Raw genomic sequence first — 27060 nt, 5'->3', positions numbered from 1 at the left:
GGTGATAAACTATGTAATACCTACGGTTTGTAAATGTATGTTATTTTTGGTTAGGAGTTGCAGCTTAAAGCCAAACTCCATAGTTAATGAGCTCCAGTCCTCCATCAGCAGGGAGGTTCATGAACAGAAGGGCGAGATGGTCTGGACTGGGATGCCTTAGCTGCTTTCTCTAAAAATAAGGGCTAAATCCTGTCCCTCAGCCTTGCAGCAGATTCTGAGGTCCGTGAAGAAAGCAGCGTGGTTCTGCGTGCAGAGGCAGCCCCGGTGCCGGGACTGCGCCAGCCCTTTGTGTCCCTGCTTTGCCTGGCCTTTGTCTCCTGTCACGCACCTCTGAGGCCACTTGCAAATTTTAGAAAGGGCACCTCCATCGTTGACACTGCACCAGAACCAGGCAGCTACCGAAACTGCGAATGGAAGTCTCGGATTTCTTCTCCATCCTTCCTGCAGAATGTTCTTGCTGCTTGGGCAGGTTAGCCTTCGTTAAGAAGACATGTCCAGATAATTACGTCCCTTTCTAAATTGGAGATCAGAACGAGGAAGAGCAGCATCCTTCGAATAGGCATCTTGAGGAAGCAGCTGCATTTTAGCTGTAGCCTCCGGTTCACGTCAGACTAAGTTTACAGACTATGGCATAGCGATCTGAATAGAAATTAAACCTGCAGCACTTTTAAGTGGTCTTTCTCTCAAGAAATCGGGAAAGTTTAGTTCATATCACATGAGTTTATAATCAGAATCAGCTTTGCTACAAAAGCCTTGAAATAATACTTTAAAAACTATGTTGACAGGAAAAGAAAGATGTGAGTTACTAAAAAGTTACAAACAAGGTTGTGATAATGACTCATGCGGCTCTTTTTTTTTTATTATTATTTTATTGCCTCAGTTTAGCCCTTTCATTTAATTACCTGAAATATGACGAGTGATTTTTTGAGCCCTTATTTCTACCTGTCTCTTAAATGTCTGGCACCTCCATCAAGCTGTTGCCAGATGCTATTCCTCTTGTAGGGCCAAGGAATAAGTGTCACAAGGAGAGGGATCTAAATAAAAGTGAATTGTTGTTACCTGGATGGGTTGAGGACGGCATCCCAAATACTTATGGGAACAGGTAGAAGAAAGCATCCAAATATGCAAAAATTGAAAACAAAAGTGTTTTTCTGGAATTACAGATAATCAGAGTATGCAGTATGAAATAAAGCAGTTACGGACTGCTTTATATGTACATAATTTTGAAGGCCCCTACATTCAAATGAATTTTTATATATAAAAATATGTCCTTCCACTAAACCAAAAACATTCACATGCACAATATGCCTTTGTTTCTGCTCACCCTTCTCCAGTAAGATACTTAAAACTTTTATCTTTCCATCTGAACTTCTTTTTCTCTTTGGGGTGTGGTGGCTTAAAGTTGCTCCATAACTGTCTCCAGTTCCTGGAGGATCACACCTGGAATCTGGGTCCAGGGGAAATACCACAGCGACAACTGCAGGAGCCCCAACCGCAGGGACCTCGCGTTTATCCAGAACCTCATATTTCAATTCAAAAATTCTTCATGTCCAAAAGTCTTATTGATTTCTTGGGGGGAGGGAGGTTTGGGGTTATTTATCAGAACCCTGCATATAGACTCTTTTTTCTCAGAAGACATTAATGACAGAGGTTTGCTCTTCTGGATTTTGCCTCACTTTTGTGAGATCTAATGCTATTTTATATATCCGAAGGAAGTAAACACCACTACTACAGAAACTGCAGAAGTTCTTACTCAGTTGCCCCGTCCCTGCCATTAGCAATGCTGTTGTTCTGATCAGGGCTACTGAAGACATGGTTGGGATGTGGCAGTGGCTGCAGTGCCTCTCGGGTTTATACGCTCGCTGAAAGCAGTCAGCAAAAGAACATTGAGGAGAATAGAGTCCATGTTGTTTGTTTGAAGCTGTAAAGGTCAAGTTTCTGGGTCCAGCAGTCTAAAATAATTGCACAGTAAAGCAGGAGGCAAGAGAAGGGGACCCGGGCTGTGCGGCCGTCCAGGGTCACTGTGGGAAACGGCTTTTTCTGCCCCAGTGATGATACGCGTGTGCTGCTCCTAGGCGCGTACCTTTTCCTCCGCTCCGAGATCTCCATCCTCCGTTCTGAATAGTGGAGAGGGGAAGGGCTTCTTATGAAACATCGGTAAAACCATATTTATACTCTTTTGTGTTTGTGCTTGTTTTGGAGCCCCCGCTATGAAATGGGGGTTATCTTCCTACTGAATTGGGTGTATCAAAATAGAAATTCATAGTAAATCCTCAGTTTACCTGGTGCTAATTCTTACGGGTGCTAATAGAATTTTACACCATCTGATAAAGATACAACTTTCTGTTTTTAAGAAGAAAGACTCTTCATTGAAATTAACTAGAAAAGGCTTTCTTAAATTTATACGCCTTTATTTGTTTTGCAGTATCATAGGGAAACTTCCAGAATTGATGCATTAACTAATCCAAGACAGAACACATTTTGGGTAATGGGATAAACTACTTTGAAATACCCAGAGACTGCAGTACGGTGTTGATAGTGACACCGGTTACATTACAGCCAGAACAAAACTAAGCCAAACATTTGCCCCCAAAGGCTAGGTGATTATCTTCAGACCGTTTACCGGTAGGATTAGGAAAGAAAGGTTTTTATTAACACCCTGTCACTCTTTGTCTATTAATGATCAGCGCAATCCAGGACCACCCCTCCTTGCAGCATACAAATGTTAAACTACTTGGTATTCTGTAAAGAAGGGGGGCAGACCTGGGGATGAGATTTTCAGCAGTGCCTGTCTTCAGTTTTGGGGGCGAGTTGCTTCAGCAGGTTCAGTGTGGAACGGGAGAGGAGGGGAAGCCTGCAGTCACTCCTCCCTGTGCCCGAAGAGCTGCTCCAGGTGGAGTTTCTACGTTCGGAGTAGCCTGCCCAGCGCACGCAATTGCAGCTCCCATTTGCTTCCAGTTTAAATCGGGCATCTGTCTGTAACTGGCCAAGAACTGACATGCGAACCAGAACACAAATGAACTGAAAGTTTGCGAGCAGAACTGGCCTCATCTACCATATTCACCTAAATTCAAATGATGGTAAAATAATGCTAGGAGTCCAAGATAAATGCCTTGAAGTCTGAAGGTAGGGTATAGACCCACTATTTCATTTCCCTTCCTTGGGTCTGGATGCTATAGATACTATGCCCACTTTATTATGGTCCAGTCTTACAAACTCTTGGTCTCTTGAAGAAGAATGCTGACAAGTAACACTATCAAAGCTGCCAGAGGAACCCAAGAACTCAGTTTTGGATACTTGGGTTCCATGAGTACAGAGATAGGACCAAAAAAAAAAAAAATTATTCTTTAGATTGGAAACTAGACATTTGATATGCTTAACCTCTCTTACAGAGAGTGAAAAAAGTCAGCCGGCAAGGAGAATAATCTTAACCTCAAGAGGAATCTGAACAGAATTTGTCACAACAGCCAAAAATTAATGAACCCCCTTCAAAGCAATACTGCACAGGATAGAAAAGATAGAATTCTAGACAAAATAGTGTGTGTTGGCTGCTTATTCCTACTGCTTACAAACCCTCTAAAATGTACGAGAGGTTGTGAAAGTCTTACTCCAGACTTCGGAGCAGCTGTCCCATCTGGCCAGCATTACCACTTTCCCTATGCAACCCTGCCGTATTTTTAATTAAATATGCTATAAACTGTTCAGTCCTGTAACAGACCTCCTTGCCACATTTGCTTATTGGAAAGCTTTGAGTTTGCTAACAAAAAAAAGCAAATTAATTTGCTTAAAGATTAACGTGATATGTATTCATATATCTGTATACGCGAAAGATTATAATTTCTCAAAAGACGTATGAAAGGAAGAAAGAAGTATTAGTGATACAAAAGGAGTATCTTAACTTTGGCTTAAACCACTGGTATCGCTAGTGCTGCCAAAAGAAGGCAATTTGTCCAAAAAGAAGGCAAAACTTATTGAGTGATTGACATTACAGTAATGTTTTAAAATAAGTAATTAAATACCTAACATTTAGCTTTACAAACACTGATATTTTTAAAGCAGATTATTTTAGAGAGTTAGAAATGTTTTTTAAGATAATTAAGATTTTAATTTTCTTATATTTGCGATTCAGTATCTTGATTTGCATGTATTAGCTTCTGAAAGAATTAGCACTGATGCTCTCAGTTATGGGAAATCTCTGCAGAAGAAAGGCGTGAAGTAGTGGAAGCGTCCGTACCGTGTGTAGGTGCTTGGGCATTCACATGCCATTCACTTCCTAAGAGAATACGTGTCTCCATTGAAAAGGTACATCCTTGCGAAAGTCTTTGCCTGTGTTACGTATGGCCCTTGGAGCAGGGATCGTGTCTGCTGCGTTTTAATGAACAAAGTAATGAGTAACGCTATCAAGTGCCAGTACCATGAGAATAATGTTACGACTTAATAAGTTGCCCTTAACCTGAAATGTTTAAGACCTTTTCAAAGCAAGTCCCTTAGCAGCAAATACTCTGGTTTCTCTGTTCATGTTGAAGGATTTGCCAACTATAGTCTCATAAAAATGCCATTACTTCTTATCCTCTTCCCGTTTATAATTTTCTTCATTTTCCTTTGCTCCGAGTCCAGAAAAAGGCTCTGCTAGTGCTAGAACTCCATTTCACGTACTTTGAGTTGAGATGATCTGTACTGCATGCAAAAAGGTCTGTACTCTCTGTTCTCAATAACGACTCTACTTTTTATTGCTTCAGTTATTTGGTTTTCAACTTGGAGGCATGTAAATCCGTATCTTTATTTATGATAAGGAACCTGAGTTAAACTCAGGGGCAACTTGCACTTTTGCAAATTGACTCAAATTTATTTGTGATCTTTCAGAGTCTGGTTGTTTTGAATTTATTGGAACACTGAAAGGGCTTCATCTTCTACTAATACTGAGTACTAATTTTTAACTGCTTTAACGAAGAATTTGACATCCATGTGGTTGAGGTTCTGTCCGTTTAATGCAAAATGTGTCTGTTTCATTCTGTTCTTCTATTTTTTTATATTTATTTATTTATGTTTTACAATGGCCATAATTCTTTCTATGTTGAGCACTTCTAGTCAGCTGGAGACCACTTCTGCCATGGCTGTCCAAACGCTTCACCGTCATTGGGTTTATTGTGTTTTTTAATCAAAATTTTCTGGCCACCGTCATCACCTCTGAAAAATAGTTTCATAGTGATCGAAGTATTTTTTTCTTCTTATACAGAAGACTCTAGATCCTGTGGGGGTGAGCGGGGAGACTGGAAGTTGAGTCTAGGTGCTGAAGGAAAACTGATGCATTTTGTCAAAATGGTTCGCGTAGTGTTCGTGGGAGATCAAAGGTGACTCCTAGATTCCCACAGGAGTGCCGCCAAATTATTGATGATAACAGCGGTTTGGTGATGCGATAGATAGAACAATATACTGCTTTGGGAATGAATCTGGCAGATCCTTCCGGTGTCTGAGGCTGTCACAGCCACCCCGTGCAGGTGTTCCACACAGCTCTTGCTTTCGACGCTTACAGCGCAAAGGAGACCACAACCATTCTTCTGCAGGGTAGATTTCTGAGTTATTATGCAAGCTTTTAATTGTTCCAGACAATCTTTACTGAAGTAAAGAGACAGATGATTACTTCAGGATATCTGCTGAGATGCTAGCTCATCCTTGTTCTTTTGGGAGTGGGAACCTAACGTTAAACCCCTATACTTCCTTTTCTCTTTTGCTAACCAAGCAAGATGCTATTGACTGATCTTTAAACAGCTGAAGAAGAACAAATGTGTTTAGCAAACAGCTCAGCTCTCAATTTATCTTTCAACCAGACAGGTCGGCAAACAGCAGTTTCATTGCAAAACTGTCACCCAATTCAGGTGCTTGAAGCTGTTGTACTAGTTAATAATTCTAGATATAAACAGAATGCAGCAGCAGCAGCAGCAAAACCGGCCCGATGCTGAGGGAACCTGAACAAATCTTTTCTTCGGTGATTGCAGGATGTATTTCTTAACGTAAGTCCACATTATTACTATTCACTCTTCCTCCACCGCTCCTAGACCCAAAGTTCAGGAATCCTTAGTTCAAAAGATGTTTCTGCTAGTTAAGATGTGAAGGCAATTCTATTTTTCCTGCTTTGTATCTTAGTTTTCTGTTATCGCATGAATAAATGTTTACAGCCATCTGTAAAATAACTTCAGTCCCCAGCACAGTAATTAACTGAACCACACTTTCTGAAATCACAGGAAAGAAAAGTACTGGAACTTAGTGGGCTGTTTGGACACAAGTGTTCTGGATCTGTAACCACTGAGCTTGTTAAGAAGGTAACTGTAACCATAGCAGGCTTTTTTCCTTTCTTCTATGGAAAGCAGCGTGTGGAAGAGCATTTTGTAGTCTCGGTCGTGCCTCCAGTTGCATGAGGAGGTTACATGTGGTGAGGTAACGATCATATCTCTAACTGAAAAATCAAATCCTTCTAGGAAAGTTTTATCGCTTGGGCTAAAAGAAGGACACGGAAGTTTCTGAAGGTGAAAATTACTTTAGAGTAAGCAGTGGGCCAGACCTAAATTCTACTAACCCAACAGGAAATAGAAAATGAGGAGGAAAAGATGGTGAATAGAGCTATGTATTGCATATTGACGAAAAGCTCACTATTGCACTTGAAAAGGTGTAGCATGTTAATCAGTATGGGGCCCGCTACCCAATTAATACAGTCACTGTGCAAATGTGCAAATTTATCATCTTTTCTAGATGATAAATATTGATGATAGATATTTCATCGTTCACTGTAATTCAAGGCATTTGTATTCAGAAAAAAATTACTGCGTCCAACAACACGCCTGCTTGCGAACCCCATGAACACTCGTGAAGTCGATAAAGCAGATGCCAGGGAGTATTTTATCTCCATTTCATATGGATATTAATTTGCACGGTATTATTTTTCAATGTAAAGGCTTTACAGAATTTGGTTACTCTTCTGTGGTTTATTAGCGCAGAACTGCTAGTCTACATCCAAAATGCATTTCCATTTGAGGCTTTCAAAATGTAGGAGGCCTATACTGAAGCTCATTAGGGCTCTCAGGTAGGTCAGGATTTTGTGAATCTCGGTGTGTTTTTGGCTCAGGATGCAAAAATTCCTTGTGTTGAAGGCAAGAGTTGATGGGGTTTGGCTTCCTTGTTAAACCAGAAGATTATGCAGTTTTATTTTTTTTAATTAGAAGAATACATTCAATTTATGAGAGTGAGGTTTTAAAATCTAGATTTTATAAAGTTTCAAATACAAGAGGTGAGCGTATTTTTAACAGATGTGTGGTATTCTTTTAACTTAAATACTACCTAAAAACCAGCATGATTTCCTAATGTTGTTCAAGGTCAGTTTTCTTTTCCTGCACTGTTTTTACAGCTGCTACTCATGTTACCAGAAATATTTCTCTCTACTTCACAAGCCTCAAATACCACATCATTTGCCTAGTAATCAACATCTGCCTAATTTCAGCTGAAGAATAACACTCTCTTTATACTCTAAAGTCTGTAGAACAACATCCATAATGTTATTGTAGATTTCCATTCGTAGCTGCGTGCCCCTTCCTCCGCGCGGAAGAAACCCCACATTATTGAGATACTTTTTAATGAGAAAGTTAGGGATTACGGTTGGCAGATTAATAGGATTAAGCCTTTGGCAGTCTTTCATGTTCTGCGTTTTATATTATTTAATCTTTGTTTCTAAGCTCGCATTTTGTTTTCCGCACAGCGTGTGTAGAATGTTGGTTTTGAAATCATGGGGTTTTAGTTTCTTCGCACTATAATGCACGCTTTTAAATCAAAGTCACACAGGTCTGGATTTTCTTATCCTGCATTTATAGCATCCTCAGCAATGAGTCAGTGTACTGAGTTGTTTCTAAATCAGGCAACCAGCATAATTCTTCTCAGATTTCGTTTTGCTACACAATACTCAGCTCTGTTTTTTTCACTAAAGCTAAATTATTTTATGGTTGTCAGCTACCTTCTGATTGACAGGAGCGTTGTGCCCAGCGGATTTGGCTCCTTAAAATTCTGTCCCGTTGTTCAGTTCCATGATGCCACCTCATTTTACAGCTACAACTTTTAAGCTGTTGGGAACACTGCCACGAAAAAGTTCAGAAAGCAAAGGAAAGGAGAGTGACTGCATTTTTCCAGACTGAGCCCCATTTTCATGCTGAAATGGCAGGGTTCTGAAGAACGGTAATTACAGAAGATTGGAAATGATTTCCTAGAGTTGCATGATATTGGCAATGCAATTCAAGTCTTACATTCAGAACCGAAAAGTAAGTTAGGAAAGTAACTAGACATGGAATTTTGAAGTAAGTCCTCAAAATGTTTGCTTCTGTCTTAAAACCTGAAGTAGGTGTGGGGTTATTTGTAGATCTTATTCATTAATACTTCCTACTCACAAACAAGAAATTCAGTCTTTATCCTCCAAAGCTGTTTCACTAACATTTTGTTAAATATCATCTGCGAATGGAAGGACTCCAACTGCTATTGCCATAGCAGCGCTCCACAATTCATTGAACGTGAGTATTGAAGCGCGTCATTGAACATTCAGCAGACAGGTACAAATACCCGTAGTTGTAAGCAGTCGTTAACAGCACCGCATCTCTGCACCCAGTGCCGTCATTGTTTGTATTTTTGAAAGCATTTTGACGTTTCAGGCTACAATGCCAAGAAATGTGTATGTGCTGCAATTATAACTTAATTGTAACATGCAGGCATTTGTACCAGTGACGGGCCTTGGCAGGGACGCGGATGCTTTTTCTTTGTTAAGAGCTTCACTCTAAGTGCATCAGTAGCTACTTTAAACTAAGTAACTTCCTAAGATTCATGTCGTTTTGGTGGGTTTTGAATTTTCCTTGAAAATACTATTAATGTGCATAAAAGTATGCATGACAGACAAGTAAGAAAAATTACTGTGTAATTCTTCCACACGTACAAAAGTAAAGCAACCTATGCCCCGTTTGGAGAACTGACTTTGGTGGGACATCCTACAGCCAAAAGAGGTGAAAGGTGGGTTTGGTATTTTTACCATTTATGAATGTGTTGGAAAGTGCGTTAAGGGTAAAATGTCTATTTATCAATATTGTTTGTTAATGAACTTAATACTGATCACGTAACAAAAAGTGGATGTTGGGAAGTGTATGACTGCATGGTTCCTACATGCCAGCCTTGTTTCCTGAGCACTTAAAGGACTCCCTCGAGCACAGGATTGGAATTTGGTTTTTCTCAGCCACTGGCTGAGGACGTCAGGGGAAGAGAATTACCTCATTTTCAGCACCTCTGCATTAAACCTACCAACTATGAATAACGGTACTTTGGAGATTAGTATAATTTCTAGCTGGTTTATAAGATGATTCACTGGTTAATATAATTAGGGTTCTGCAAATATTGTTCTGACAGCACGGTCTTTCAATGGCACTAACACAGTCTCACAGCTTCTCTTTCCTAATAATTCTTGCAAGAAGCACACTCAGGTGCTGTGCTTTGCCTCTCGTTTGAGAGAGAACTAGAACTGTGAAAGTCCAGTACGTTATTCACGATTCCAAGAATTCACAATTCTTGGAGTGGAAACTCAGCTTTCATCTCTGCGTGGGACCCCTGAGAAATGTAGCTGAATCCTTTCCAGTCAGGGAGGAGTTACTCTAGAAATATCCTTGTGCATTATTGTCCCTGATCTCCACTCTAGAGGAAGGACACTGCTACGAAGCAGTAAGATCTGCCTTTATTTGGCAGGACGATACCATAAATGCCGATCATACGCCAAGTACCATGACCTTTCCCTGCTCCGGAGCGGGGCCGTCCTGCCCCTGCCCTGCAGCGACCGCGTCAGGCCTTGGGGTTTCTCATGGGACTCTGTGGGAACCCTCACAGAAGGCTGAGGCCTGTCGCATCCCTGTCTTTAATGGGCTTTTGTTACGTGGTGTGGTTATTACTGTCTGCGCGAACGCGGTACTCCCAAACACGTGAAGATTAATGACATAGCTGCTTAATTCTGCATCAAAACCCCCGCCGAAGGTGCTCATCAACCTAAACGTGCGAGTGATCAGTGTCTGCATGATGGCGCTGTGCACAGCAAGTAGGCTTGTGAGATTCAAAGTATGGTGAGTGCGCATAACATTAATAGAGTGAGAATAAAATATAAAGTTGACTTTAATGTCACTCTTCACCTTTTCTCCCCTAACTTGGAAGAAGTGCTGTCTACATTTCTAATAGGTTTTCCAATGCTGATTTTCCCCATCAGGTAAAGTTACTTCCCACTCTAATAATGTACAAATTAATCCATTCCAGTACAAAAATGGGTATTATATTGCAGAGAGGAAAAATTGTGGGACACTGAGCCATGAAAGTTTTAATATGGAATTCAATACTAAAGAAATAGCATATTGTAATTTTCTCCCAGAGGGAGATGACTTTGAAAACTTAATTCGGGTGTATTTAAATAAAATTTTTACTGTTATTTTTAAACGTGATTAAAATTTAATATATCATCTGGCACATCTTTACAATGCCTGATCTCAGTGATCTTACGAGATTTTAACAGGCCGAAAAGGCTGCCAAGCTCCAGCTGCGAAGCTTCCATCGTATTTCAAAACGGGCCACTCTTCTCCAAAGCTATAGAACTGTTCTCTGAAGCTGTGTTATAGACTTATTTGTACTCAAGATCTGTTAGTCATTTCTGTTGGAGGGTGGTGCCTGATATTCAGCAATACTATCATTATTGGTGTATGTTTAAGAAAAAACAACAACCATAAGACAGTTTAAATCAGAAAGAATACATCTAACTTTAAACATAGGCTGTAGGTAGCTAAGACAAAGATAGCTGAAGATGGGCGTTACGTAGCTAAGAAATGCAAAGTATTTACATATTTGTCCTACTGTCCAAAAAAGAACCTTGCGTATGCCTAAGGGGGAAGAACGAGCATGAATGACAAGTGACAGGCTTTAGGAAGGAGTCGGCCCTCTCCACGTACGCCATCTCTCTCTCTAGATTGTCTCATTTGATGTGAACATCGGTTTAGAATTGAGTCCGGGGAGACCGTAGTCAGTGGCAAAAGGGAAATCTGTTACCTTGGCGCTATCTGATGAACTCAATTGCATCCATGGTTCTCTCCCAAAAGGCCATTATCAGAGGAATTTTCATGCATCGACTTGAAACTATGGTGCCTCACTACTGAATTTGAGATGTTAAACAGCACATCCGCACCACGTTTCATTTCTGGCGGGGGAAGGCCCCCTGCGCTATTTGGCGGGGTGAGGAGGTCAGCGCTGCTGATTAGCAGAACTGCTATTTCAGAAACCTCCCATCTCCAGTTCCAGTGCAAGTCCTCTTAGGGAGTGTAGGTGTTCGGTGGGGTTTGAAGGCATCCAGCACATTTTAGGAGACCCTCAGCACAAGTCAGAAGAACATAAAAGGAATGAATCTCCCTTTTATTAAAAAAAGCCGTGTATGTTTGTGGTGCCAGGCGCTTCCTACAAATGAGGATTTGCCTCTCTTTGAAGTGAAATTTAAAACTACTGAGAAGTTCATGGAGGCTGCTCAGATTTGTACGAAATCACACCTTCTTCAGGCTAAGTGGGAAGAGTAACACCCCCAAGGCCAGGCAAGCATGGCACTAGTGATGTACTACCCGTCATTACTGTTCTTCCTGCGGTGTACAGCCGTGTAACGCCTGCAGGGCTCGTCTCTCGTCCCCCATTGCAGTTCTGGCCCAATACCTTGCAGGACCAGAAGCTTTCTCGTCCCCTGGCTCTGTCGGGAAACCTCTTATTTCTACCAGGTTACTCGGGTGGTGTGGTAGCTGTGGGTGTTTAGAAAGAGTGGAGCAGTAAAAGGCAAAATGTCACATCACTAACCACGTGAACAGAAGTAAAAGTGAAAAGAGTTTGTCCCAGATTTAATTCATTTCTCTGCTTATTTTTTCTGGAGTATCTCCTATGAATGCGAAGGTTTCTGAGTGGCTTCACACGTTCAGTTAGTGCCTCAAGTCGTGTCTATTGATTCAACCCCCTCCACCTCCATCTTCACTCCACCCAAATCACAAGGGATCCCAAAGGAAAACAAAACTGTTACGGATTTATAGTGAAACTGAGAAATAATGCAGTAACTGGAGTACGTACAGTGGTTGGTAGCTCTGTGAGCAACACTGAGACTTTGTGTCAGTTCTTACTTTACTGTGGAATTTAGAGGCATGACATGGTTTCTTTCTTTTTTTTTTATACGATGAGCTAGGGGTTTGTTCTGCAAGGAAATACTTGAATGTGTTTGTGGGTACAGAAATGGATGAACTTAAAAATAACTGAAAAAAGTTGAATAATCTCAGGAAATAGCTGGATTAGCATCCAGCTCCCACAGGTTTTGGTAGCTGAGGAAGTATGAAGATGTTGAAGTTAAAGTACAAATCTTCAATCTAATCTTTAATTATCTTAAATATTTAAAAAAAAAATGTCTAGACACGGTGATATTAACAGGAGCGGTTTGAGGTATGGTAGTGCATGGGATATTGAACAGCACGGCCTGGGTTTCACAGTCCCTCTGAAGAACCGGGTGGCCCAAAGGACACCGGTGTGGCTTCAGGCCCGCTCTGCTCCAAACGGAGGGGGGCTGCGGATTTGCCGTGTCAGGGCATGCTCTAGTGGCAGAGATTGTAGGGGGTTTTTTGTGTTTGTATAGTTGGACTTGATAATCTCAAAGGTCCTTTCCAACCACGGGGATTCTGTGATTCTATGATTCCCGGGGCATGGAGCTGTGCCCGGGGCTCCAGCCCTTCCCGGGGCAGGAGAAGCGGGCGCTGGCGTCAGGGATGGAGGAGCTGGATGCCAGGCTGGGCGGTGGAGCCCCCTCTGCCCCAGCTGCTCTAAAGTCATTCTGCTCTGCTTAGGCACGGTGGTGTGGCCAAAGCAAGTCAGATAATTCTGCCGTAAAGGCTTAGAGCAGGTTTTATGTCTACATACAGGCTAATGCATATGTAAAAATATGTAGACACATATTTCTATGAATTAATATCTACACCTCTCTATCATTTTATAACATACAGAAATACTGGTTTTAAATGATACAGAAAGGGATCCTTGATGTAAACATTCCTTAGCGAAAAGGCACAATTAATTTAAGCGGGAATATTTGTAGAAGTGAGAGCTTGAGCATCAAGGCCAGATATAAAGTAGTTTTAATTTACAGTCTTCAGTATTCAACGGTAAATAAAAAGTAGCATATATCTACCATTTGTAAAATGTGTCTAGGAATGGAATAAATCTCAATAGATATAATAAGAGTGGCCAGAATGGCTTCCCTAAGGAAGATGGCTCCAAATGAGTAGTTTGAGTTTCCTCTGTGAAGTTGTTTATTGAGAAAAATCTCCACATTAAGTCTGCTGAAGAACTGTCACTTTCTTAGAGTGATGGACTGCAGCGGGCTGGTACCGTAAAGGGATATGCATATGGTTTAGCTCCTGGTAGCACAACTTCTATTTTCTTTCACACCTCGAACAACCCCAGGTTTGTAGTGCCTGGTGTAGGTAACTTCATGAAAGAGATTGCTTAACACAACCAGATTAAAAACCAATTTAACTGATGGCCACAAACAGAGCTGAGGGTTTGTCATGGCTACAAAGATTTTCTGTCAGGGGATAAAAGCAATTAATCAGTATGCAGAAGGTATTGCCTGCCCCATAGAGATGCTAATTTTGTGACACTTTGGAAACTCATGTTCTACATTTACTGTTCACACTAGATGGAAGCTAACCAGCCCTAGCTTCAGCTAATGAAATCAAAAGACTGCAAAATGTCACATTTTCTTATCCCCATGCAGTCTAATTTTGAGATATTTAGTTTCTTTCTAGCAGTTGTTTGACAACCACGGCGCTGACTGAGTATCGTGAAACACAATCGTCCTAAAGACTGGAAAGTTATATTTATACAGAACTGCTGTAGCCAGTTTATCTGCAGAAAATAAAGGGCCTATCAGTTTCCTGCTCAAGTATTTTTGGAAAATGACAAAAAAAACCCCCACAACCAATTAAAGAAATTGTAGTATAGCAGAACAAAGATCAAGTGTTTCAACATGTTACCACTGGGGACTTTTCTTTTGGGGAGTTTGTTCTTTTTTTTTTTTTTCCCCCAAAATGCTATATAAAATATATATGTGCATAATTTACACATAGCAGACATTTAGATAGAATAACACATTTAGTTACACATTTAGATAGAATATTCCGTTACAGATACTGTTACCAGTAGCCATTTGAAAGTTCAGGTATTCTTCCCTGCTTACTCTAAGTTAGGACTTAATATAGAAGCTGTTCCTATTGGGGGAAAAAAAAAAAAAAAAGAAAGAAAAGGCACTGAATAATACAGCAGTTTCACCAATTTGTAACCACAAAATGTTCTGGAAAAACAAGAGAAGCAGAACAGCTACTGTAATTTATTTTTTTTTCCATAGCCCTCTCTTTAGAAGGGATCTCTGCAGTCATTTGCTTTTAGAATCCTGGGCGAGCCTGAGCCCCCCGGTTAATCGCGTTCCCTGCGGCGCCCGCGGGAGCGGTGACTCACCCAGCGCCGAGTCGCAGATGAGCTGCTGTGGGTGCGCGGGGGCACAGCTGCAGGCCCCCACCTCCGCCGGCCTGCGGCTCAGCACCAGCAGCGCCGACAACAGCAAGGTGCCGGCCAGCGGGCTCATGGCGCTGGTCGCTCGGCCGGGAGAAAAAGCTTTCCTAGGCTTGGTTTTCCAGCTGAGCTTGCTGCCGGCTGGCCGAGCGCTTCCGCGGGCGGTGGAGTTTCGGCGCGGGGCGGTTGAGGGAAGCCCTCTAATGCTGGCTCGCAGTACCCGCGGATGTTCACTGACTTCTCATTTCCCTGGCGTGGGACCCTCTTATTTATGGCCCTGACACTAACTCCCAACTCCGCCTTCCTCCGAGGGAAAAGCACATCATTGGTGAAAGTTACTGTACCAGCAGAGAGGTTACCTTAGCAAGCATTGCAATGTTGCTGTTATGAGTCAGTAGAACTATTAATAATCAAAAGCCTTTTGCAAAAACATCTTTTACAAGTCTCTGAAGCTGGTTTTATGCTCTTTAGCAGGAGGAAGATTTTTATCTTTTTCTAGCAAATTTCCTGCTAGTTTGAATTGAAAAACTAGTTCTGCTACCTTCTCTTTTTTGCCCAAGTAAACAAAGCTGTCCTTTCTTAAGCTCTGTTTTCGTTTGCAGTCCCTCATCTTCCCCGGCACTTCTGTGCATTTTCTTGGAATGACGTCCCTGTTTGCAGGCTGGACAGAACTTCATTCATGAAAAGGCAACGTTTCAATGCTCCGTTTGTGAGCCCTGAATAATCGGTAGTTACAAGGAATAAAGCATTAAAAATAAAAGCTGCAATAAAAGGCATTTCTTATTATTTCATCGCAGATTTAATTTAAAATAGGAAGGAAAAAGATACCACTGGTGTACACTGGAGGCACGGCTCTTTCTCTGCCTTCCTTATTAATGCGAGCCCTAATCGACACGGATCTGTGTCTGCACTTTCTGGCTGCTGTTATACAGGGACCACAGACATAAATACAAGACTTCGGAAATCTTTTTCAACTTCAGCTCTTTGGTTGCTGTAGCGATCTGGGCATGTGTGACATGTGCGCACCCTCTTTTGTAAAACAGTTGTTTCATGAGGGAGCAGCATAAGCTTTGATTAGAGAGTAATAAAATGCATTGATAAAATAGATTGACATGCAGGACAGAAGTGCTTAAAGGACTGCACATTTTGTCACTTCACAAATCAAGCTTCGGTATTGAATATTCATTAACATAATTTGAACCATTTCAATCCAGACTTGTGAAAACGTGTCTTGTTGAGGCTGTGATTTAGGCGTACACAAAGTAGCTCGCTGTCTCTATATAGATGTGTACGTGGTCCGCAGCAGCAGCAGATTTATTTTATTTTTGAACAGCAAGAGGTCAGAGAGCAGTGTTAGTGCTCTGATTCGTGGTTGGTTACACACACACACACACCCACACACACACAGACACACCCTGCCCCCGACACACTTCGGCTGTTAAAGAAAAACAAAATATGCAAATATTCAGAATTACTAGAATTGTGTCTCGTTTTTAGATTTTAGATGTACGTTCAAAAGCTGAGCCAGGAATGTTGTACACTATGCCCTGATTTAGTTCAAGCAACCATACTTTAATTTTTATTTTTTCAGTCTGAAGTTTTGGCCAAGTCCAGGACTAACACCTGAAAATAATTTAGACCTGTGAACACTTCCATTCTTACCTGGAGGAAACTTACTTCTTTCAGGAAGCTTTTCATGTGAGTGGAAAGATAAAAAAGATGTGAGGCTGAAACCTCACGCAGGAAGTTCAAGCTACAAGAAGGCTGAACCCCCCCCCCCCCCCCCCGAGCAGGTACTTTAGTGGCCTCTGTGGTCAGTAGTTCTAGGAGTATTGATTTCCAAGTCTCGCTCAGGGCAGCAGGATTGGAAAGTGATGAAGGAATTAATTGAGAGCCATTGATTGGTTTCCAGATGACATCACATGGCTGCTGCTATAGATGATCTAAATAGACCGATTTGATTTCTGTTTCAGTCAAATTCAGATAATAAAGAAATATGCTGGGCAAAGTGTCTTCTCTGCCATGGAGCGTGCAGGGCTACCTAGTCCATGGTTGAGTAAGGCACGTGTTGCCTAAGATTGTCTGGAACAGCACGTCAGGCTACTGCGCTCTGCATGTCCTGGAGACCTTTCTATCTAGTGCAATCAAACTAATTGTACACTCAAACTAAAAATATTATGCTTATAACAAAATATAAAAATGATTTTGTGAAAAGTTAAAAATTAACGCACAACTGTCCTGTAGACATACTTGAGAATTAAGTACTTATGTTCAACTGAACGTGAGGAGGTGTAAACCTGCTAAAACTAAATCTCATGCGGTAATTGTACAAATGCCATAAAACCACATTTTAATTACAATCTTATATAGTATCGCCTGCAGCTACCCTTGTTTAAGAGTCTTTCAAAGCCACCTGTACACAGGTGGAGTATTTAAAGCACTTAGAGAAGGCAATGGCCACAAGAGAGGTCGCTGGGAAAGTGCTCTACGCAAGGAGACCTTTCAGCGGTAACGGGGATTTTAGTGAAACTTGTGGCTCGAAGGTTTCTCAGCCCTAGTGTGAAACAACTGGTCACAACAGCAGGAAGAAAAGCAGGTGTGTCCACCCGTCAGTCCTAGGTTGTATATTTACATGATAACATTTGACAGGGATTTTAATAAGTCTGAAAATCTCAGTACTCAGGAACATGCTCTCACAAATGCAAGAAAATGCATTTTTAGTCCATTTTTCAGAGGAGAAAAATATTACCTGCAGCTTCTACTGATACCGGTACAGTGACTGAGTACCTGCTACCTCTGAACAGTATCAGCAAGCATTAGGGTTTAGCTTGTCCTTTTTGATATTGTATATTGTTAGTATTTTGCATTGTATTAGGAAAGTTACTTTTAGAGAGTTGAAAAGAAACCCTAAGCTCAGCACCCATTCTGTACTGCAGTTAGATCTTCACCTTGTAAAATGCAAAGATTATTTGCAAGAGATGTATAAATATTCCTTGCCTAACTTTTAAGCAAAATAATCTTGTATCTTAAATGATAGTAGAGATATTGTAGCCAACATTTTATAAATATAAGCAGACCGATGCAAAAGAAATACCTGGTCTTTTTACTATTTGCATAAATGGGTTTCTTTCACTACACTGTATGCTATGATGCCTGTTTTCCTTTAGTTTGATAAGTAAGCCATGATGTCATGGCAAATTATGTCGTAATACTAGTCAAGCTCATGCCCGCCTCTTGGGCGTATTCTGATACAGCTAACACTTGCTAATGAGAAACAGCAAAGTTCATTTATCAAGGGATGTAGTCACCGATTCCTTCAGTTCATCATTGATGTAGCAGAAAAACCACTTGGCTCTCTCTCCTTTCTGTCTAGCAAAGCAAGCCTAGTGTCGAACAACTAATTTCTGTTTTCTAGTAAAGCGCAAGAAGACAGAGAGAATTGTGGATAATCCACTGTATTTGTCGATGCGTGTGACTCGGAAACCAGGCAGGGAAGCTGACAACAGTCGCATTTTTCATCAGCTTCATCTCTTCTCAGTGCAACTTCTAACTTTGCACAGGACTTCTAATTCTGGAGGGGCTTTTGTTGTCATGATCCTTGCTAATTCTTACAACGAAGCATTGGCATCTATCAACAGCGTTCTGGTCGTTAATTACCATCCTTGTTTCTTTCTCTTCTGACAGCCCCTAGAGACCCATGTTAGTAACACTAGGTCTCCTGTTGGATGCCACGTGTGCAGAGTCCCGTGGAGTGAACGACTGCTTCCCCTGAACTCCAGGGGAAACTCGCGCTGAGATGATACTTTCATCTCTTCCCCGGGAGTTACTGGGGGCAGCAGGTGATGAGTGAGGAGCTGGCGTGGGGAGAGGCGGCGCAGCCTGGTCACCTCTCCTCCACGCTCTGCTCTCACCCGGTTCCCAGGCACCGATCACGAGCGTTGCTCTGGCAGGTCGGAGCGGACACTTGGAGTCGTGTCACGGAGTGCTGCACTGTGTTGCACGGGGATTGTCCGTTCTCAAAGGCTCTTTAATCATCACGGGGACACCTTGCTGTCCCTTCCAGCTGTCAAGCCGTTGGAATGGACACAGTGTCTTTTGGTTGAGCTGCCTGCCCTGTGCGTTAGCTTCTAGCAGGCTACGGGGTATAAGTTTTTATCCGTATCAGTCTTATTCCCTCTTCTTTGTGGCAAATGAATCTTATTTTAGAATGACAGCAGGCAGGATTCTCCACAGTAATAGCTTATCTGTCGCCTTCTTCGTGCTGTGCTCAAGTTCTTTTCTCCCTCGTTCTCATTTGGCATTGCATTTGTTTTTCCTTAAAACTGTTTCCGTTTAACTGACACAGTCACGGTACACGTCCTGTACAAAACCTATACAAACAGGCAGAAAATTCAAAATTAGAAGAGTCTTTCACAAAATAGATGAGGTTTCATGGATTTTCAATTCCAGTGCCTCCATATGTACTGTAGCCTGCTTCAAAAGGGAGAGCATTTATAGCTGTCACTTCCTAAATTCTATGGTAAAAAAACCCTATGCAGTTTATAGACACAGCAATTTGGGAATTTTTTTTATAAGATGTCAAAATGTTACTTGGGTTTAGAGGCAGCAGTTTGCTAAATAGTTGGTAGAATGATTGGAACGGAATGAAAAACTGATGTGCCAAAATCAAAATATAATTTGTCTCTGCAAAGATTTTGTTTTCTCCAGAATTTCTACCAGGGATCTGTGGGAACTGCTCTTTTTGACTTGCTGACTTTATACCTAATGTTTTTCTTTTTAATGACAGTTTCTGTTTGCATGCTGTACAGGTATTGAACGCAGGAGATTTTTCTGTCATCAGAGCACATCTGTGTTGGTTTAGATAACTGTTCTCTTTTAATTGAAAATCGTTGTGGAGACAAATGTATTTTAGATTGATTTCCTGGTTCAGATTTGCGTGATAGTGTCACTTTGTACCTAAGATCATGTCAAAACTTGTGTTCATGTCAGTGAGTATCAAGAGAATTGGTTTCTTACATCCAGTGCTATGAGGTGGTGGTAACCGTCTGCGAGGGTGCTCGGAATCCCCCGCGTGGCATCAGCTCCCGTTACTGCAGTGGGAATTGAGGGGGCCCAGCGTTTCCCTGGGCCGATCTATATTGCACTTCTTTAGTTTATAAGCCATTTTAACTCTCTGTTTTGAATAAAGAAATTACAATTAAGGTGCATTTACCTCTCTTTAGTTCCTGGGCACGCTGATCAAATTAAAGCTCTACTCTTTTTATCCACTTGAGCTTTTAAATTTCTTTAATGCCCCTATTTCCAAAAAGCTAACACGAAGCCTATCGGACTCTCCTTTGGCTTGCCACTCGTGTGAAATGTTTTCCCGGACAGAGAGAATGTTACACCTAGTTTTTCCTGTCAAGGTACAAGGCAGTGGAAAATCTGGCTGGACATCTCTGAATTGTTCTTTGTCTTTGGTGAGAGTAAGAGCTCTTTAAGGGGGATGTTTCTGCTTTTCGTAATTAAGAGAGGAATATGTCGAGCTACCCCTGCTGGTGACGGAGAGCTTCTGCGTGGCCGAGCCCTGACTTTATCTTGAGATTGTGTTTTCTTAAAACCAAACAGACCAGAGGAGGTACATCTTCTGCTTGTTTATTGATTTAGGGCTCTTCCTGCCTGTTTCTGGGAAATAAAAGGCCACCTTCATTATTTCACTTTTAATTTCCTTTCTCCAAAGTAAGCAGAGCAAAATTAGATTTAGTCTGATGCATATTCCAGAAATAAATTACATGGAACTAGAGTGGTTAAATGAACTTTGCTTGGGGATTATTGGAAAGATAAATATTTAAACACTGAACCTGAGGTAAGTCATGTTTATGCAACATCTATTTTTTTTTGTCACTGCTGGTTTTTTTCCCCCCTCTTTTTTTTCCCGTTGTGGCTTTTCTAGTCAACCCAACCATGAGGACATTAAAGCCAGGGCAAATACCACCTTCAAAAAACTGTCTTTTCTGTATTGTTGCCAGCAGAGGGCTTTTTTTTTTTTTTTAGCAGATGATCTTTGCCTAGTTTTATTCTTATATACAGCTTCGATTATATTTTACATGATACCTTAGAGGAATTCAAAGTAAATTTACAAGGATTCAAATTATATCTCTTGGAAATAAAATAGCTTATATTGTGTAACTCTAAGCATTGTTCAAAAGTACTTAAATTGCAGAAGAACTTATGAGCCTTTGAGCACTTTAGTGTATGAAGCTTAAATTTTAAGGATTTACTTTAAATTAATAGATTTACAGTGAAGAAATGTCAGGGTGACACTCAAGTAAACCGGCCTTATAAACTCCAGAAATTTCTGAAAACAGAAATGATAGGTATTTTTGCCATTATATATGGAAAAATGCAAACTGATACAGATGAAGATTGCGCTGGGTAACTGTAGAGCCATCTACTCATTAAATAAGCTTCACTTCAGATTATAGAAGGTGATGATGGTGCCTGTAGGTATTGTGTAAGTATATCAAACTAGAATACTTCTTTCTACAGTAAAAAGCATGATAAGCAGATTTATGAAGTCTTTAGGTGGTCAGATATTAAAAATTAATACAATAAAATGATGCTTTTCTATGTAAGCTCATAGTGCAAAGAATCTTCAGTTTTAAAACACTGACGTAGGTGAAAAGTTAACAAGCCGTGATAGTTTGTCCTTGCTATTGTGACATCAGTCAGCGGGTCAGGAAGTAACGGGCTTTTTAGATTTTCGTGCTCATCTAATTAAAGTGTTTGTAATTGTAAGTCAGCTTTACTGTTCTCAGAGAACTCACATGCAGCAAATTTGTACTCTCTAGAGTATGCTGGTCAGAAAGGAAACAACCGAAATAGCTGTAATTGTCAGAATTTTGCAAATGGCGTTTCATTTTCAAACTTGAACCTAGTTAAGAGTATATGGGCTTCATAGCTCAATAAAATAAAGTATTTTTAGTGACTAGTCATGGTGGTTTTATATAGAGAACTCTGGCCAGTGTTACTGTCTATAAAAATACCCTAAAGTGCCAAAAGCCAAGAGGTTTCTTAGGTGTGTATGAACAGGGATGGGGGCATTTAGTCATCGAAGCTAACAGAACCGGCTGTATACAGTCCTGTGATTTCAAAGTTGATGTTTAATCAGACAATTCCTTCAAAAACTACTGTGGTAAAACTATGTCACACACTGAAACTAACTTAAACTCCATTCAGGAAAAAAAAAGAATGAAGCAGGATTTCTGACCAAGAGCCTTAGGTTTGGCTGGAGTTTAGAAGAGAGTAAAGTGACAAGGCAGAAGTGGGTTTGTAAGAAGGGGACGTCAAATCTGTGATGGCTGCACAAATCCCGAAGAGTGAACCTGCATTCCCCGGGGCGATGGTGCTGCCAGCTGCCTCTAGTTACAGCCTGTGTTTTGTTTCTTCCTAAAACACAAGTAAAGTTTATTTTGTCAGGTTCACTGGAAGGACATGACTCTTGTTGACATGTTCAAGGAACGGGATTTTTTTTCCCTTCTGCTACCCTGGAACTGCAGGCACAGGACACAAACTTCAGCTTAGAGGAAATCATAGCGATGAATTCAGGAAGGAGAGAAGTATTAAGTACTACTTAGTAAGAAGTACTATGCCAGGTTACCAATTCTACTTTTTATTTGTCATCAAAGTGCAGTGAAAATACAGGTAGCAGTATAGTGTAAAAACGGTGTGGTTCTTCATGAGCACAACAGTAGCAGATAAGTATTCATGAGCTTTATAATTTTGTTAATTAGCTGCTCAGCGGTCAGCGTTATAGCATCTATTTAACAGTTTCCTTTCCACAGAGCAGTTTTGGTATTGTTCATTGGTTTAGGTTGTTCGTTGGGGTTGTGTTTGATTTGGTTGGTTTTTTAAATTTCACACCCAACGGTATCTGTTCGGTTCTTCTGCACATACTCGGCAGCAGTTCCCAAATGGTATTTTTAAACAAAACAAGCATCCCAGGCTGGGTAGCTGTTGGGCTGCCGATTAGTACAGACCACTGGATAGAGCCGGCTGTTTTGAATGGTGCTAATGAATACTGTTACAGACACTCCGTGCTGGGATAACAAATGAAGTCTTCTGGAATATGGATTCCTTCCTTTTCTCAACAAGAAAAAAATCGCCCACCAAGTTTGAAGAGAAGAGGAAGGGGGAGACTGTGTGGTTTATCTTTAACTGTTTTTTCTTAATTTTTGGCTGGCAGGATATGCTTACTTTTGAAACTGAAATATGTTCTGGACGCAGTTGGTTTAGCTATTTCCTATGGTGCTTCTCCAGATCAGAGGTCAGGAGCCTTCAAACCTTTTTGTGTTCGTGAAGTCTTCTGGAACCCATGTTTTTAATGGTTATCTGATGTGTCAACAGCAGTTCTCACTGTACTTGCTTGCTCTTTTGGAGCACCTATAGCATTTGATCAGTGTCTTTTTTCACTGTTTTAATTTGGCAAATTTTTCTTAACTTCTAGCAAAAGCGAAGAGCGATAATTGCAGTGTTTTCTGAAATCGATTGAATTTTCTGCATTTCCCTGTTCCTTCAGTGTAATTATTAATACATGGGATCAGAACAGAAGACAGGCCAGCCCTAAATCCTTCATGAAAACAACATATGCAACATATTGAAAATACCTTGACATTTCAGAAAAGCAGTACAGTATTACTTTGCAGATTTCAGGCATTTAAAATAGGTTCTGACCAGTAACTAATGAATCTTTGAACCTAATTTGTGTTTGGATCCAATTTGCAAATCATCCTGGCAACGTGGAAAAGGAATGTTTGATGTAATAATTCACATCAACAGAAGAGTAAAAATCCAACGCACTTGAAGCCTTAATGAGGGCGATTTGATAACTTACTGCTCCCAACACCAGCAGGTTCAAAACGCTTTGTGGTCTCACACTAGCTGACCCGACAGATGTCATGACCTAATTCTGAGCGACAGGGACATGAGAAACACGCTTCTGTGATACATTTCAAAATGACTGGCTGTGAATGCATGCTTGCCTTAATTAGCACGTATTTTGCAACTTCAGAATGTTGGGTCAAAATCCACCCTGGATTTAGTAGTTCCATCAGTATAACTCCTGCTTGAGGTAGTTCTTTGTCTATTTGTAAATCTAAACAGTTTCATTGCAACTATAGTTGCTTTGCTGGTTGCCTGTCAGTAGTGAATGAAAAATGCTAATATATAGTTATTTGGATAGGGAAAAGATAGACATTTTATGAAAAACATGAAGATTTTTCAGACAGGATATTACAGTCACATTTTAAACCCATATATACTGTCATCTTTCCATTACAGACTTAATCACCTCTAATATTTCATCCCTCGTTCTCCTCTGTCCTTGAGCCCTTCGGCAGTGGAGTTAGCCGGGGCTGGGATGGGCTTCTCACCCTCAGGCAGGTGCCCGCTCTGCGGGAGGTGTTAAAGTATTCCCGCTATGCTCGGTAAGACTCACGTCAAACTTGAGTGAACTCCCGGTTTGATGGTGCCTTGTCGTAACAACCGTTAGAGTTGTCTGGTCATTAAGTATGTAAATTGAATTCCTGCTATTATCTATGTCAGAAACCATTAAAACATGTCATTTCAGTAAAGCAACTTCCAGGCTAAATATTTCTGAGTTTGAAGCTTAGGAATCTAGACTTCTGTTACCCAGATTTTAAAAGGATTCTGCTTCAAAAGATTTTTCACTGTTGCCTTTTGTCTGCAAACAAAATTGCTTTTTGCTCTCCTAGGGAACACGTCTTCAAGGTCACAGATCAAAGTAGTACCTACTGCTGGCAGTGCCTAGTCCTAGGCACGGAAACGAGCTGTGCAGCTTATTCTAGGTTAACGGCCTGTTGAAGTAAGACTTCACGTTTATTTAAAATTGTGATGTGAGATGTTAAAGCCACAGAAGTGAAAGCGTATAGACTGAATCCATCTGTACAGTTTTTAGGAGCTGATAAAACATTTTAATAGTCAGGGATGTTACTTTGATTAATAATATCATATTAGCAAATATCAGTAACGTATCTCAACTGTTTCATACATGGGTTCCTGCAAAGAGCCAAGACAGTTTTTCCAGTTGCTACTAGTATTTATTACCAATCCAGTCATACTCATATATAACTCTGGAAAATTCTATTACATGCTTGACACGTATTGTTTTGTCTCTAATTAATAATTATAGTTTATGGCATTGTTCTCTAAGTTAGAAGTCATGTTTATCCTAATTATTTTTTTTAATATTCAGATGTATTTCAGGTGTATTATATGAATGTGGAAGGTTCATGCAGTGTAGTCCATTTCCATCTCTCATACATGTGAACTTGCCAGATTTCTTAATGTAATTTCTGTTGTTGGTCTTTCCTGATTTTTTTCCCCTTAGTTTTTCATTGTCACAGTGTAATTTATACTTCTCTGAATTTAAGAAAACCTTTGAAAAATAAGAAATATTTTTGGAAAATGGCCGTTTCCCCCCAGCAATATATTTCAAAGAAAACATGCAATAAGTCCTGTCAGTGTCAGCTCTATTTAAAGTGGATCCATTGAGACGTGCTAGATCTTCTTTCAAGGTATCTCTCTACCAAGTAACTATAACGTAAATTAAAAGGAAAGCCCCGGAGCCGGTAAGTTTTTGGTGTTACTATCACAGTTGTATCATACATAATGTTTGGCCAAATATATGAAAAGTCTTGAGACTGCTGTTCAGTCAAGACAGAAACTAACACAAAAGAGCAGATTGGGAAGCGTTGGGGCGAGGACTCAAATCGAGTTTTCTGTCATTTGACTGAGAAATTTCAGGCTTTGTTATTGCTTGGCAGAACAATGCCGCGCACAACTGGAAATTAGGTAGTGGCAGGGAAGTGACTGCATGATGGCGCATGTCTAGTCCCCATCTACAAAGGGAAAACTGTGGTAATTCAAGGAAGAGCAGGAATAAAGGAAATGCTGTTCAAACCCCAAACTAACTACAACTTCATCAGCCCTGAATTCATGGGCCTGTCACAAGAGGAACGCTGGGATAAATGCTCATTTGTCTGCCTTCTGTGCTGCCTGGCTTTTTTTGTGTCTGGTGTTTGAAATGCAGCGTTCGGCGCCTTTTTGCCCTGCAGCCAGCTCTTCCCTCTGTCTGCGCTGGGATGTGGTAGACCACACGAAATCCGGGTATCGGACTCCGCAGCAAAATGAACTCTATTGCCTTAAATGATGTTAGCGCAGGTTTTGTATTTCCTGTGGCCCACAGAGGATTCCACAGCTGTGGAATCACGGGAAAATACGTGTTCCTCTTAATTACAGGAGTGCCATTTGTATTGCTATAGTTAGAGGTCTGCCAGCGTTTCCATTACAAACCCCCGTTCAGTGGTTGAAAAATGTGGTGCTGCCCTTATGAATCGTGAGTCAGGCAATGATTTGTTCCCCCTCTTCCCCCAAAAAATTTGGAAAAAAAAAGGGGCTGGTTTTAAAATATGAAAGCAATAAATAAGTGACTAGATGTTGAGTATACAGGACTTTGCATTCCTCCAGTTTAGCAAGAAATTTATTTTAAAATTGCAGTATAGGGGACTTTTACTGTATAATGCTTTTGCAAGTGCTTTTGGATATTTTGAAGTTAATCAGTTTTTTCATGCTTACGTGCCGTAACTTAAATTGGTTAGATGATTGAAACAGGTCTGTAAAAGGAAATCAACGTATTTTGGATTTAAAGACCAACTCTTGAAATGGTTCCTAAACAAGAGTTAAATAAAAGACTTTCAAAGTATTCATAGTTATTGATTCCTACAGTGTTAATTGTCAGGAATTCTGCCAAAGCTAGCAGTTGCCTTTCCAGAGGCAGTGAAGCGCGGGGGCTGCAGTTAGGCGCGTCCTCTAAAGAGATGGGTTTCAGAGTGGTCCGCCTGCCTGTGGCGGTGGGCCTTGATTTCAGATCTCAAGGATGCCCTGGCAGAAGATAAGTATGTGACGTCTTTACTTAACTAATGGAATAATTTAACTGGGATTGCAGTCTCTAAATCAAATCTGGCTTTCTCCTGAAAAGACATAGCTTTGGCTTTGCGGCAGAAATCAGTGCAGGAGCTGCGTGGCCGGTGCGGCGGCTGACAGCTGCCAGGCCCTGTCCTTTCCTCGGGCGTTGAAAACTCTGGAGTGCTCGTGGAGCAGATCCACAGGGTCCTCCTTTCTCTTCTGATCAGGCAGAGCAGAAACTGAGATCCTGACAAAAACCAAGCGACTTGGTTTTGTGAGCTTAGGTGTCCTTTATATGTTTTAACAAAAGTCGGAGCACAACAATATTGCATTGGAATGCATTTTAGGAAAGTCAGAGAAAGTCCGTTCAAAAAAAGAGAAAAGGAAGAGACACGTGTATGGTACTGGGAATCCCGCGGTGAGTAGTAGAGAATATGTACCTTGCAGTGTTTCCCACTTGTTCTCACT

General features: G+C 40.9%; 2 protein-coding genes and 1 long non-coding RNA gene across 3 annotated transcripts in view; 1 reads left to right on the top strand and 2 right to left on the bottom strand.

Moving 5' to 3' along the window:
• The window catches only part of TIMP4 (TIMP metallopeptidase inhibitor 4), a 30084-nt gene extending 15106 nt beyond the window's left edge, over window positions 1-14978 (bottom strand). The window contains exon 1 of the mRNA XM_063348143.1: window positions 14575-14978. Coding sequence (XP_063204213.1) covers window positions 14575-14701 — 127 coding nt within the window. The 5' untranslated portion in view covers window positions 14702-14978. The remainder of the gene's footprint in view (window positions 1-14574) is intronic.
• SYN2 (synapsin II) overlaps window positions 1-27060 on the top strand; it is a 195375-nt gene that overhangs the window by 117310 nt on the left and 51005 nt on the right. The gene's annotated exons all lie outside the window — the stretch shown is intronic.
• The window catches only part of LOC134521425 (uncharacterized), a 91893-nt gene continuing 81259 nt past the window's right edge, over window positions 16427-27060 (bottom strand). Inside the window, exon 4 of the long non-coding RNA XR_010072751.1 lies at window positions 16427-18998. This is a non-coding gene — a long non-coding RNA (uncharacterized LOC134521425). The remainder of the gene's footprint in view (window positions 18999-27060) is intronic.

The sequence above is a fragment of the Chroicocephalus ridibundus genome, chromosome 10, assembly GCF_963924245.1.
Source record: "Chroicocephalus ridibundus chromosome 10, bChrRid1.1, whole genome shotgun sequence".
In the NCBI taxonomy this organism is placed as follows: Eukaryota; Metazoa; Chordata; class Aves; order Charadriiformes; family Laridae; genus Chroicocephalus; species Chroicocephalus ridibundus.
The sequence above is the reverse complement of the archived record's forward strand: the minus strand, read 5'-3'. Positions and strand labels throughout refer to the sequence as shown.